This window comes from Callorhinchus milii, unplaced genomic scaffold (genome assembly GCF_018977255.1).
Source record: "Callorhinchus milii isolate IMCB2004 unplaced genomic scaffold, IMCB_Cmil_1.0 Scaffold5, whole genome shotgun sequence".
Lineage (NCBI taxonomy): Eukaryota > Metazoa > Chordata > Chondrichthyes > Chimaeriformes > Callorhinchidae > Callorhinchus > Callorhinchus milii.
Genome location: NW_024704746.1, coordinates 25127528 through 25142951, shown reverse-complemented (window position 1 = coordinate 25142951; position 15424 = coordinate 25127528). Strand labels below are relative to the sequence as shown.

General features: G+C 38.3%; 1 protein-coding gene across 1 annotated transcript in view; it reads left to right on the top strand.

The window, feature by feature from the left end:
• Positions 1–15424, top strand: part of cog5 (component of oligomeric golgi complex 5) — a 38766-nt gene that overhangs the window by 9615 nt on the left and 13727 nt on the right. The window contains exons 7-14 of the mRNA XM_042335141.1: positions 4891–5021; positions 7245–7410; positions 8137–8249; positions 8790–8867; positions 11084–11165; positions 13519–13723; positions 14179–14340; positions 15086–15185. Of these exons, the coding sequence (XP_042191075.1) occupies positions 4891–5021; positions 7245–7410; positions 8137–8249; positions 8790–8867; positions 11084–11165; positions 13519–13723; positions 14179–14340; positions 15086–15185 (1037 nt within the window). The remainder of the gene's footprint in view (positions 1–4890; positions 5022–7244; positions 7411–8136; positions 8250–8789; positions 8868–11083; positions 11166–13518; positions 13724–14178; positions 14341–15085; positions 15186–15424) is intronic.

Here is a 15424-nt window from a genome sequence, read left to right as displayed (position 1 = left end):
ACAAAGTGCTTCACAGGATACACTGTAAAGGGATAGAGTTAGGGTTAGGATATAAATATACATGTGGGCGAAATGAAGGAAAAGGGGCAATGGTACAGTTCAGGCTGGGAGTTTTTTTATTTTAAAAGTTTTATTTTTAACTGCTTTTCAACTGTTTTCAACTGCTGGAACTAGGCAATTTTGTCTAATGCGATTTACAAAAGTTATTTGTTATCTTTCTATTAGGTTCTATCTGTGAATTGTGAATTAATGTGTTGTTAGGAATGGGATCAGCTATCACAATTGACACCACTCTCTTTTTCATTTTACTTTTGAGAACCTTTTGGAATCTCTGCCGAGCAAATGCATACAGTAAAGGGTGGAATATGGTTGTTCCGTAGGCCATGGTTAGAAAACAGTCTTACTTTTATCAAAAGATCACTTGGACCTTTATGTAAAATAACAGTATTTAGAATTGATATAGGTATCCAACAAATAAGAAATGTTGAAATAATTAAAATGGATATTCGGAAAACCCTCTTCTGTCGTTCTCGCCTTTCGCGGTGACGTTTAATAGCTCGCCTTAGGGCAATAATTACAGAGACCGAAGTTCGCATCCCAAATGTCATATTTTGGCCCACGTTACTTTTTGCTAGATCAGCATTTTCATGCTGTGTAGTAAGTGGTGTTGTCTTTTTCTTGGTTTTCTTCTGCCCAGTTGAGAAGTGTGAGCTTATGCTGATATTCAAAGATTGGACTATTTTGCTGTATGTTGTTAACATTATCAATACGGTGAAAAAGAAAATAGGGATGTGTACTAGGAGGTGATAATACATGCCTGAGGTACTGTAGTCATTTAGACCAATGCAGAAGAGTGTCTTATTCTGACAGGTGCTCTCACTATTCTGTGGGTTCAAAAAGCTGACTTCCATGAAGGGAATCAAAAATGCAAAAAACTATACAATCCATACTGATGTCAGTAATATTATAGCTCGTCCCAAAGTCAAAATCCGCTTGGCTTAACTGAAATGTCATAGCGATCGAGGCTAATAGCGAGAACGTTTACTGCAGTTCCCACACTGGCAAAGGAAGCACCAGCCTCATGAAAAATGCGAATCAGAGGTGTGTTTCTCTCTAGGGGGAGAAGAAGGATAACTATGGTGAGGGGAATGCAACCAACACAAATAATGACATCCAGTATATGTACGTTCATGGTGATAATATTACTGACTGAATTGATCAGGTTTGACTTCATGCAGTAAAGCACCAATACAGTTAAGTTACTAATCAGCCCTAACACAATTTCGAGTAGTAAAAAGCCACTTAGGAAAGCCTGAAAGCTTGATGCGAAGGGTAGGGTCCAATATACGCCGCCGTTGATGTTGTTGATCTTATCTTGAACTGTCAAGTTGATTTCCAATTGCATGGTGGCTTGTGAAATTAAATCCAGGCACATTCTCTTCAGAATATGTTGATCAGTCCTGTAAATGTAAAAAAGAGTCCTGTAAATGTAAAAAAAGTTTATCGATCTTTTTTGATTCCATTGCACAAAATCTATTCCACTACTTTGAAATCTGTAGGCTTAGCACAGATGTGTTGTTTATTAACTGAGGTGTCTCACAGTTGACTCAGTCAAAATAGATTTGCAAAATCACATAGCTTGCCATTGATATTGCTGTCGGGTAAGTTTCCTGTTGCTTGTCCAGCTAGGACACTCTACCCATTAGAGCTTTGGCTTGCAGAGTTACAGGAGCTGAGTGGGAGGATTCCCTGTCCCCAGTGACTGGTCTGCCCTTCCAGGTCCTGCCAATGAGCTGGGCTGTGCTGTCACCTGTACTGGAATACTGTGGACATATTTGTACAGTCAATACATGTCCATGTTGCTACAATTAGCAGGTTTTTGGTTTTTACATTGAAGAGAAGCTCCAATCAGTAGGCCCACTCCTTGAAGTGAAATTGAAATGTGTTAAATGGTACATTACAGGTTTGTACACCGTTATCTTATAAACCAGGTTGGCTTACACTTGTCCAATATCATGGTCAAGATGTTAGATTTCTTTTTTAAAAGAACTCTTATTTTAGGTATTTTATCCAACAGTGAGTTTCTAAACTCAGTGCTTTATATCAATTCATATAGCTGCAATAATTTATTTAGGTCTACAAACTTCAAAGGTTGGAGTAAATTGTAATAGGCTGCCTTGCTTTCTGTCCCTCCCCCCCTCAAAATACACAAGTGGGAAAATTACTGTCTTTCCTGGGTATTGTGACAGCAGTGGGTTTGGCATGATACCATCCAGTTCTTTATACCCCTGTCTCTAGTGTATAGACACCAGGAGAGATCCCAATGTAAGAAAGAGAGCTCCATGAAGTGATTGACAATTGCCAAAGTAAAACTTGTTGTTAAATTGTCTTCAAGATCCTAATGTAAGTTATTTATTGGGGCAAAATAGTTGTTTCTGAACCAGGTCAGCCAGTTTGAGTCGAGTAACTGGGACCCTGATAATCAACCTTTAGTTACAGCATCACTAGCTGAGGCTCACTGTCCTAGGCTTCACTTCTCAATGTCAAATACAATTCAGAACATTTTTATAATATTGGCCAATAAAGTGCTAACTTCTAAAATAATATTTTGTTTTTTGAGCAGTATTATAATTTACCATCTGCTTTATCTAACTCTGGCACCAAAGCTGCTCCTGATTAATGCATCTTTTCTGGCTATGCTGTCTGGCTACAGCTTCATTTTGCTGGGAATTATTTTTGCACAGATGGAAGTGATTGTAACATTATTTGGACTGTGTATAGCTTCAAACAATTCTGTTTGGCATTGCCTTGTTCTGCTCTCCAAACACACATTGTGGAGACTGAACTACAATTGTATGGGAGAACTGAATATCTGGAAAATGTCTATAAAGAAAAAGGTCAGAAATATCCAGCATAAGTGACCACCAGAAGTTAAATGTCACCAAAAAGATTTTTCAAAGTAATGTTTTGTAGTACATTTTTATCAGTAATTTTGTTGTCCTTTTGTACTATGCCTGTTTACTCAGTTTCTTAAGGTTCAGGAGTATTCATCAAAGCTATGCTTTGATGAACTTGATGGGCTATAATGTCAGCATATTGGTTCATATTGTTTCAGCGATATTGTTGGGTTTTGGTAGCTGACGGTAAACCCCAAGTAAATGAGTTGGTGTTTGTCCATGTGCTGTACAAATGTAATTTTGTTGTTGTTGAAACCACTTTTAAAAGCTGTTTTTCCCGCTCTTGGAGTTGTCAATCACCAATTCAAATCTGCAGCCATGAAACTGTTATATTCTGATCACTGCACAAGAGTTTCTTACAGTATGAATACTGATGCATTGGTACTCTAGCTAATGAAAAATATAAACAAGGCTTTCATTGAGGGGCTTATATACCATTTCATTATGTATCCCATCTCATTGTCCAGCTATTGTCATCTCAGGATTTCAGCAATGTTTGAAATAAATTTAAAAAAACAAAGTTCTGGAGTACCCTGTATATTAAAAACATTTATAACAACCGCTTTAATTTCAGCATTGCTGAATACTGATTGGCTTGTGTGTAATGACAGTTGTCTGAATAATCATTAGAATGCAAATCACTTGACATGTAGTACAAAACATAGACTGGGTTTCTGGAAACAATCAGCTGTTTGAAGTACAATCTTCTATTTTTTGTTTGTTTGTTGTAACTTGCAGTTTTTATTACAAAATCTCACAACATACATGTCTAATTTAGTATCAATGAGCTTTCCGCTGTTAAACTGCAGGTTATCTATGTAGGAAATATGCATATAATGCAGTATATTGCAGTGTCCCAAATTTGTTTAAATAATCTAAGCCATTCAACCGAGATTTGTGTTCTGGTGGTATAAGAAATATTTCCGGCTAATAACATTTGTGTATGCACTTTCAGTTGAGATTTTAAGGAATTTAAACTAAAAAAGCATACAATATTACAACTCAATTCCTAATTCTATATGTGTATATTGAATATCTTTAGGGATATAAAAAAAGTCAGTATTTTTGTTTGTTAAAAAGGTGTATATTTTATGTTCGCAAATATTTTTTTCCCCTAATTTATTTATTTTGGACCCACTTTTATAAGAGTGACTGATAACAGTAATGTGACACTGTTAGACTTTCAAATAGCAAGTGTCAATCACATTCATTCTACATGAAAGGCGCTTGTGTGTGATGTACACATCAAATGATGTCAAACAATACCTTAAAAATGGAGATTACTTCAACAAGTGCAATTTCTATTGTACCACATTTTCTTTGCACATTCAGGTGAGTTTTAATATATGACCATTACTGGACAGACTATGTTTTCTTATACGAGTATAATAACAATTGTACATATGTGAAACGTTAAGTATTGTTGCCGGTTAGAAGAATTAATATGTACCTGAATCTGAATTATTAATTTTCCTGCTGTGCAGATTTGACTAAGCTAGTACAACAGAATATCAGCAGTTGTTCGCTTGCGTTCCTGGCCTATATTCTTTTATAATCATAACGTGGGGAATTGCATGTGGACCAAACAGTGAAATGTATATGCCTTGTTGAATGCTAATGCTCTTGCCTCTGAGTCAGAAGGTTGTGGGTTCGGGACGCCACCCTGTGTGAAGGGTGCTATATAAATGTAAGTTGTTGTTGTTCGAGCCCCCTCGTCAGGACTTGGAATCACATTGTCTAATGTAACGCTCCACTGGAGGAGATGCTGTCCTTTGGATGAGATGTTAAACCGAGGTTCCGTCTGCCTGCTCAGGTGGATGTTAAAGATCCCGCGGCGCTATTGGAAAAGAGAAGGGAGTTTGTTCTGGTGTCCTAGCCAATAATCTCCCCATAATACAATTGGTCACTCACTCCAAGGTTGTTTGTGTTCCAGATTATCTTTCTCAAGGAGTGGATCTTTCTGGAATTGAAGTTATTGAAAATGATCTGCTATTTATTGGAAGAGCCCGTCTTGAGGTTGAAAGTCAAGCTAAACGATTGCTTGAACAGGGAATGGAGACCCAGGTAAATGTTTAAGTTGCATTGACTTCAAAGTGAGACCAAATATTGAAATATCTGCTTTTGAGACACCACCATTTCACTAAATGTTTAAGGGGCATGAAATACACCATGATACTAAGTGTAATGTTTGACAATGTGCTAGCACAAGTAGAATGCCATTCTCTGTGTACTCTGCCCATTCTACTACACTTAGGCGGTGAAGAATATCTGTTACTCAAAATATTTTGTTTGATTTATATAAAATAAAATATTGTCATGCAAGCCCCAGAACATTATCAATTAATTTAAGATACTCTTAAGCATGGTGATGGGTTTGTGCATGTGTCAGACACTCGGCTGACCCAAAAAAAATTATAGTTATAAACCCAGTTACAATAGGATATGCCAATCTATATCAATACAGGTAGTTTGTGAATAAAATATGTATGTCCTTGAGAATCCTGCCAGAACTCTACTAGATTTGATGTACCTTTCTCTCTCTCCTGTCCCCATGATCGTTGCATAATTGGCTCCCGTTTCTAACTGTGAAACCTGAGGTTTGCTCAGTTTTGCATATCCCTCTGCCTTGCCCGCTTATAATGACTAATCATAATCCTTGCATTTGATATAGCGCCTCATCACGTCTTCGAGACGTCTCAAAGCGCTTCACAGAATATACCGTAAAGTGACTTGACTGTATATTTGTGGGCAAAACGCAGCAGCCAATGGCACACAGCAGCTTCTTCCCCATTGTCAGACCACGACCTGAAGACGTTCCTCTTCGACCTCCCGGCTGAGTGTCAGGCTCCGCCACTGTGATGCTGCCCTGCGTGAAGAGCAATATAAATACAAGTTGTTGTTGTCTACAAACAACACTAGTTGGCAATTGGTGCTAGCAATTAGTAAAGTTGTACACTGTTTTTGAAGAGATGCAGAGGCTATACAACAAGCATGGATTACCGTGAGATTATATATGGCCTTTTTTTAAATCGTTATTAAACATGCAATATTGTAGGAAATAATGCAAGAGAAATTCTTGTTTTTAAACGTTTGCTTGCTGCAGACGAGGATATTTGGTGTGCTCTGGTATATTGTATACAGTACATCTGTGTAGCTTGTTTAGCCATTTACGCATCTGCTCAAACAGTTTATATTGTGAGAGTAAGTACTGCTGTAAGAAAGACATTTGTTAAAGTACATGATTTAATTTTGCCAACTACATTCTAAAAGCAGCATAAGGATTGTAGATAATATTAACATTTAAATCCAATAGAACCTCTTTGTCTGCCAAACAGATTTCCCTTATTTATTTGGCAATCTGGGGAAAGCTTTCTGAATGCAAATTGAATGGCAGTTTCCAATGTATTTTCAATAACTTATGCTCGTAGAAATAACATTTTTCCAGAACTTTGCCTGCCTTAATATAAAATAATCAATTTGCAATAGATATAAATTGGACTTATTTTTATACAATTACAACAACAACAATTGCATGCTTATACAGCACCTTTCTCGTCAGGAGGATGTTCCAAGGTGTTGGATTATAATTCTATAAAAGCAATCATTTTGCAGATTTGTATTTTAGGTAATTCCACATTCCATGATTAGTGCACTCCTAAAGTGATTATAATAATAATAATCCCTGCTTTTTTGGGTGTAATACTCTATGTTGCTATTCTGCTCATGCGGTGGGATCATTTTGCAATATTAAATATTTCATTGGAACCCTAAATTGTTACAATTTTTAATACAATGCAGACCTTTACATCAAAATAAAATAAATAGCCTCTCAAAGATTTAAATAAGTGTGTGGGGGGTTGGGACTAATGGGTTCCATTTGGTATAATATTACTTCATATCTCTAATATCCCTTCATAAGCATTGGTGTTTACATTAGGATAGAAAGTTCCAACTTTAAGTAAGTGAGGCTGCTTTGATTTAACTCCATTAATTACTATTTTAAAGAGTTAACATAATAATAATAATTATTGCATTTGATATAGCGCCTTATCATGTCTTCAAGACGTCTCAAAGCGCTTCACAGAATATACTGTGAAGTGAATTGACTGTTTATCACAAGCCTACTTGCATCTATATAATCTGTGCCTCTTCTCATTTTAATTATCTGGATTGTTTGCCTTTTCAATCTTATTTTTCTAATGTGAAAATGTTGATCTAGTCACATTAATAGTGATATAACCTGCAAAGATGTTTTTCTTTTTTAAAAAAACATTATTTTTAAAACAGAATCCAACACAGGTGGGAACAGCACTTCAAGTCTTCTACAACTTGGGAAGTTTGAAGGAAACCATCAGCTGTGTAGTAGATGGGTACCGTGTGTCACTGGAAGAAAATGTCAGCAGTGCTCTGGATGTTAAAATGTTAACTCAGCCTCTCCAGGCTTCCACAAGAGGCAAGTTCAACTTTATGCACAATAACATTCACACAGCAATGGTATCAACAGCCAGACCATCACATTGATGATAACAAGTGACTCTGCATAATCAACATGCAGTCATTCAATGTAGCGTATCAGAGACAGCAAGACTGGCACCTCGTGCCAGAGGAGGCCTTTCTGCAGCCAAATCCTTTTATATTACGTACACATACTCCTATATATCATGTACACACACACCTCTGTATATCATGTGCACACACACCCCTGTGCATCATGTACACACACACCTCTGTGTATCATGTACATACACACCCTGTGTATCATGTGCACACACACACCCCTATATATCATGTGCACACGCACACCCCTTTGTATATCATGTACACACACCCATGCATATCGTGTGCACACTAGTTCCAACCTGTTATACACCTGATATACACAGGTTGGAACTACGGTGTGATGTGTGAGGATTACTATTATTATAATGTACACACACACCTCTATATATTATGTAATAATAATAATAATCCTTGTGAGGATTACTATTGCTATTGGAGATAGCAGTTCGCATCACAAGATGCTTGTTCCCTGTACAAGTTGTCGGGAATGCGGTAATTTTGCTGATGAGCTCTTTTTCAATCCCTCTCTAAATGTTCCTATGCTACAATGGCAGTCTTTATGTTTACTTTTTCCTTTTGCCTTTTATTGCTATTGTTTATTCTGTGGTTGATAAGACAGGAGGCCCAGGTAGAGCAGCGATGCCCACTCCTGGCAACACACCAGCATTCCGTGCTGCCCTTTGGACCAACATGGAGAAACTTATGGATGAAATCTGTGCTGGATGTGGACAGGTAATACTCTTAACAATTTCAGTCATTAAGTGGGGTTAGAAATTATATTGTGTTCTTTTTCTCCCATTAGTGCTGGAGATGTTTGCCTTTGGTTCCCACACCAAAATCACTGTTTTTTTGTCGTATTTTTGTTTACAAATGAGGAATGCTAGCATACCTGATCAGGAATGATTTTCCTTGTTCTTTAAAAATGTTCAACTTGTATATAAGATGTTCTGCTCTGTACACCCAGTGTTTCTGTTTCTGATCCAAGAGGATTGTGGAGATCCTGTCTGGTTTGCTGCCTTGTTTCAGTCTCTAGTTGAGGTCTCAGTGCTGTCTCTAATTGAAGGACTAAGAATGAGGCCTTAGAGTGGGGGAAGATAATATAGCAGCAGATGGCACAGATTTATTAAAGGGACCGTGTCCGGATAGATTCCCTGTGGATGGCAGTTTGTGGGGATACTAACGAGGAAGCCTATACCAGTGATAATTAATTAATACATGTTCACCAACACTACCTACATTTTGGCAGATACACTGATGGTTTCCTTTTTTCAGGTTCAACATTTACAAAAGGTTCTGACAAAAAAGCGAGATCCTGTGACTCATGTATGCTTCATTGATGAAATAGCAAAGGTAAGAACAAATATTTTTAAAATGTTATTGAGAGTTCCTTTTACAAATTAAACACCTCACCCCTACCAGACAACCTATGGCGTGTGAAGCATATCTGTCGATTGATTGAATGATTGAGACCTGTTTATGTAGAGCCCTGACTTTGCTGGTAGTGAGAGTAATAATTTCTGTCAATAGATTTTGTTTTGAACAAATAATAATAAAAATAGAAATAAAAAATGCGACTCACTTTGGGGACATCTCAGAAATCAGCGTACTTCAGACATTTTTGTTTTACGACAACAGCAGCATGCGCTTATATAGCAACCACCAGGTGTAGAGTCTCAGAGAGCTTAACAGTGGTGGAGCCTGACTCCGAGCCGGTGGGCGGGGGGGTGGGGGGGTGTGGCGGGGATGCCATAAGCATGGTTGAAGAGGAAAGTTTTCAGACGGGACTTGAAAGAGGGGAGAGAGGGGGCAAGGCGGAGGGATTGAGGGAGAGTGTTCCAGAGTTTCAGGGCGTAGTGGCTGAAAACGCGACCTCCGATGGTGGGGCGGAAGGTGTAAGGAGAAGACCGGTGCCAGTCGAGCGGAAGCGCCGCGCCTGGTGGTGGATTGGGGAGTGAGGAGGCCAGGGAGGGAGGGAAGTGCCAGAGAGTGAAGGGATTTGAATGCGAGAGTGAGGATCTTGCTTCAATTGTTTATTAGCAGTCAGACATGTAGAATTTACTATTCCAATTGCGAGCATATGATTTGTTGCTTTTCTTAATCCTTTGAATACTGAAATACTATTAACATATATATATACATATAATGAATACGAAAAAATAAAATCGTTTATTTTCTTATATAATTTTCCATATTCTGTCTACAATATCTCCTAAACGAAGTATTTACCCAGATAAACTCTGCGGATGAAAACCTTTGAAATTTCGACCTAATGTCAAAAGTAATTGAACACAGCGCCCAAGTATTAATTTGTTTATTTTGCTAAGAAAAAAATGTTTTCTATACTATTTCCTAGTTCATTTGTTTGAATTCTTGCCTAATTTCTCAGAAGTTTGTTTTTAAATCACAAACTTTAGTCCTTGTCTTCACTGATGACAGTTTCAGATAATATTGAATTGAATCTATTTTAGTTAGTAGTCAGACTTTGAGATGTGAGAGACGATACAGCAATTACAAGAGTTATTATTGTGGTCCTCGCTCGAGTGCCTCTAACTGTCACACGCTTTGTCTTAACATCATCCAGAATTTTGGAAAATTCTTAATGTGAAAGCCAGTTTTCCACAGTTGAAGTCCTTGCAAAAAATAACTTGTACTTTAGTAATAATTTTGTAATACACATGCCACAAGTCAGTATATTACACAGCTCTAGAGATTACTGCCTGTCACTGAAGCAAGGCAGAGATTATTTGTTTTAAGCAGTGACCTTCAATCAATGTTCCTTGGACACAGAAAGGCAGTTGATGGATGAGTGACTGCTTGGTATTGCCCATGATTTATTCATTTAGTGGTTTCATAAGGAAGTTCAATATCATTAAGCGCAGCATGTATTAGGGGAGGTGGGCAGGAGAGAGAGAAAGGTATTGAAAGGCAATATTTTTTCTCTCCTTCCTTGTATATTAGCTTTGGGCCAGCAGCCACAAAGTTTGGGTAGGTTTAAGTTCACGGTTAATTAAGTTTGTGCATTGACCACACACTGGGAACAATCATATGTAGTAAACTGTAGTAAACCGTATTCTTTAGGTCTGTATATTCAAGTTATTTGTCTCCTTGAAAAAAGAACTGAAACTTGTCACAATTTGTGGCCAGATGAATTATTGCTGACAGATTGCACTGTGAGGGTGGCTGATGGGAGAAATGGAAGCAGTTATACTGATGCAGTAGGGATTAATCTTTTCATTAAGGCACATTATTTGGGGAAGAACTATGAGTGTCTGTGTGTAAATGTGTGCGTGCGTGTGAGGGAGTGTGTGTGAGTATGTGTCCGTGCACCCGTGGGGGTGGTCCGCGCGTGTGGGGGCGTAGTTGTCGAGGTGGGGGGAACGCTGTAGAAATTCAGAAGTAGTAGAAGATACTGTTTTCCGACCCAATTTGTTTTTTCTAGTTAATAAATATTTTGAAAATAATGTGACTTATAACATAATAATTCTTTGATTGCTAAAATGTACATTATCTATTCATATGTAGATTATATATCATATTTATAATTAATATTGATTAATATGTCATAGGATGGCCAAGCAGACATTTTATACACTTTCTGGAACTCAGTTACACAAATCCTGACAACGAAATTTCAGCAATCTACAAACGGTAAGTATTCCTATTGATCCCTTTCGAGACTTGCTGTCAAAGCAAACTGTGTTGGGGTCTTGGATAGGTCCCTCCCACCCAATTTTCTTACATGATTGTTTCCTCTCGTAAAGGTGTTAACTGATGCCAGTTTGTGGTGGCATTGCCAGCCTCTGGTATTGTACCCGCATGTGAACCTAAACTGTGCTGTTTAAACATGGAGGGTAAAGCCTCTGAACCGCATAGTTACTGAGTTGACACCAGCTATATTTACTGAGATGATACCAGGTATATTTACTGAGATGATACCAGGTATATTTACTGAGGTGACACCAGGTATATGTGGTTTGACCTATGAGCAGAGACTAGATTAACTTGACTTATTTCATGGAGCAGAGAAGATTGAGGGGAGACCTGATGGAGGGCTTTACAATTATGGGAAACCCCTGGCTTCCTAACACACAGAGGATACAATTCAAGATCCTGGTCCTCACCTTCAAAGCCCTCCATGGCCTTGCTCCCTACTCTGCCACCTCCTAACCCCCTACCATCCTGCTCGCTCCCGCCACTCAGCCTGCTTCACTTCCCCCACCTCACCCGCTCCACCATTGGCGGTCGGGCCTTCTGCCACTCTGCCCCCACCCTCTGGAACTCCATCCTGCAGTTCCTCCAGCTCGCCCCCTCCCTTGCCTCCTTCAAGACCCATCTTAAGACCCTCCTCTTCAACCGTACCTTTGATCACCCTCCTTCCCCTCCAGCCTCCCCGATCCCAACCCCCAGCTTGGGACCGAAACACTGATTGTCCAGGACCTCGGGACGTCCTCCCAACTTGAAAGGCACTTTACACATGTAATTTTCTTGTTGTTATGAGGAATTTTAATACAATACAAAATTACACTTGTGTAGTGCCTTTCGCATTGAGAGGACGTCCCAAAGCGTTAATAGAATAGATAGGGAAAAAGTATTTCCAAATATTCGGTGAGTCGGTGACAAAAGGAAATGAATTGAAGGTTATTGCCAAAGGAGCAAAAGGGGAGATTAGAAGAGTATTTTGTACCCCGATAATAATAGTAATAATAATAATAATATCTACAACAGAGTAATCTGAAGTGTTCTGGAGAAGAGACAGGCGATGGGATTAAATGGATTGCTCTTTCAAAGAGTCAGCACAGACTCAATAGGCTGAGGAGCTGCTTTTTGTGCTGAAAAGTTTTGTGGTTCTAACGTTATTATAATAATGAACATTATATTTTGAGAACCATCCAACCAAAAATTATAATTGTAGTAAAGCCTGTATTTGGAAGTGTCTTGTGACCCTGCAGTTAACTCAATAATGTTGAGGTTTCAGGATTAAAGCAATCAATTCCGATTGCCTTGGCTATCACTGTGACATGCTGGGTGGAGCACCACGAAGATGATGAGATGATCAGTCTCCGTTTGAAGAAGAAAACCCCCATAGAATTAGTGTTTCTCACAAAAGCATTGCTCTTGTTGGCTGATTACAGAAAGTGAGGCTTAGAGAAAATCAGGTCCTTAATTCCAAATGTTGTATAGTTTCCAGCTCCAGTTATCTTCCGTGAAGGGTTCTAAATAAATGCAAGCTATTGAATATTTTTATTAATATAATATACATTTTAATTTAAAACTTAATTTATATTTATAGTATTTTAATCAGGTTTTTCTATTGGGCATAATATATTTATGATTTGATGTATAAGTGTGTGTGTTTTAATAATATCCTTAAAAATGAGAAGCGATTAAGATGAGCTTGGGCTCTCCAGGCTTCAGGGAAGACAACTCAGAGGGACAACATAAAGGTTATAGAATGTTAAATGAGATTGAAAACGTAAACCCAGATCATTACTTTAGGTTTAGAATTGTAAAGAGCAATCTCAGGATAGATGCCAAGATGGTTTTCTTTCTGCAGAGGGCAGTCAGCGACTGCAAGAGGAAAGGCAATAAAGGTCAGGACACTGGATTGAATTAACAAGCAGCTTGATGCAGTGATGAACGGATAGTAGGGAGACTGGTCACTGACTTACTGACAATGGAAATAATTTCTCCCCGTCTATTCTCTCAAAATCCCTGATCATTTTAAAGACCACAGTCAGGTCTCCCCTCAACCTTCTCTGTTCCAGTCAAAATCGGCACAGTTCCTCCTGTCTCTGCTGATAGGTCAAACTCCTACATAAATCTCCTCAGCACCCACTACTTGGCCTAGATATCCTTCCTAGAGTAGAAAATATATATTATATAAATGTATATTTGTATTGTAGTTCAACGAGGAGGTAAAAATAGTGACTATAAGAATAGAAAGAAGTAAAGAAACATTCTTTTTCATTGTTGCTGTTTCTTAAAATGAGTCTTATTTCAGCATCCACATTTCTGAAGCAAGCGTTTGAAGGAGAATATCCTAAGCTGTTACGATTGTACAATGACTTATGGAAGCGTTTACAACAGTACAGTCAGAGTATCCAGAGCAATGTAACCAGCAGTGGAAATGCCGACATTACTCCTGAGCTGCCACCAGGACAGGACGACACACAAGATGCGTTTATGGTGAAGAAACAGGATTATGAGTAGGTTTTGACAAGGTTCATAATGTGCAGTATCTGCAGAGTCTGACAAAAAAGAAAGGACATTTTTTGATTAAATATATATACTATATATAGCAATATTTTAACCAGGTGTTTCTATTGAACAAAATCTGAAGGGCTTAATAAGCATAAATAGATATAGTTTCACTTTTTCTCTAGGTATGTGGTGTTGCTGATGAAAATTATATTTAAATAATTACTGTAGATTGGATTATTTGTTTGCCCTGGTCCAATTATAACCAATTGTGGAGGCAGAATACTTAAAATAAAGCCTATAATTGTATAACTAAAGTCATTGATCAGACTTGAGAACTTTTGCAGTATGTTTAAATATTTAGTCAATGTAAACGATACAGGCTGTTTTGTAATATTTAAGATCCATAAATATCATGTTATAGATTTCTAATATAATTCTAATACAAGTGCAACTCTTTCAGCCCTGAAAAAACCTTGAAAGACACCCTGCAACCTTACGAATCTGCTTATCTATCAAAATCCTTATCCCGGCTGTTTGACCCCATCAACCTTGTCTTTCCTCCTGGGGGACGTAATCCACCGTCCAGTGATGAGCTTGACAGCATCATTAAAACCATTGCAAGGTACGTGCCATCTGAAGGATCTATAAATTACTACAAACAGAAACAAGCAGTTGCTTAATTATCACTCAGAGGGTAGTGAACTTATGGAATTCACTACCCCAGAAGGCTGTAGATGCTCAGTCCTTGAACATTTTCAAGGCTGAGACTGATAGATTCTTGAAAAATAGAGGGATTAGGGGATATGGGGATAGGGCAGATAATCAGAGTTAGGGGAGAAGATTATCCATGATCTTATTGAATGGCGGAGCAGGCACGAAGGGCTGAATGGCCTACTCCTGCTCCTAATTCTTATGTTCTTATGTTCTTATCACAGTCTGTCATAACGGTTGAGCTTGGACTGGTAGGGACCTGTAGCTCAGTGTGGAGTCCTGTAGCAAGTGGTTAGAGCACTTGCCTCGCAAGCGAGAAGACAGGGCAAATGTTAGGCAAGTTTCCTTACTCCACACGCCTCTGTTTACCTGGGAGTAAGTAGGAATCGGATACTATTAGTTGATTGGCAGATCGCTTTCCATGTGTAATAATCCCTTCAAAAAAATAATAATAATAATGTGGTCACTCAATCCACGACTTTTTGGGACATCGCTGGGCGCAATTGGCTGCCACAATTCTCCCACAAAACACACACACTCCACTTTACAGTGTATCCTGTGAAGCGCTTTGGAACGTCTCGAAGACATAAAAGGCGCTATATCAAATGCAAGAATTATTATTATTTCGTGAGATGTGGATGACTTTGTGCTTTCAGTGAGCTCAACGTGGCGTCTGTGGATCCAAGCCTTAGTCTCGCTGTTGCCAGAAATGTCGCTAAAACTGTGCAGCTATTTGGAGTAAAATCTGAACAACTTGTAAGTATTGTAAGCACAATATCTGGTGCATTTGTAGTGTCAATAATTATCGTAAAAAGATTAAAAAGTTTAAGGTTACAGGCAAAACAAATCAATGGGAGAGTTTTAAACTAGGAATTGTAAACAAATCCTGAGAGTTCAATAGAACAACCATAGTTCTACGGTACTGTATTATAGAAAATCAGAGAACTGAGCATATTTCAATTCAAAATATTCTCTGAATAATAAGTCATTTTTTC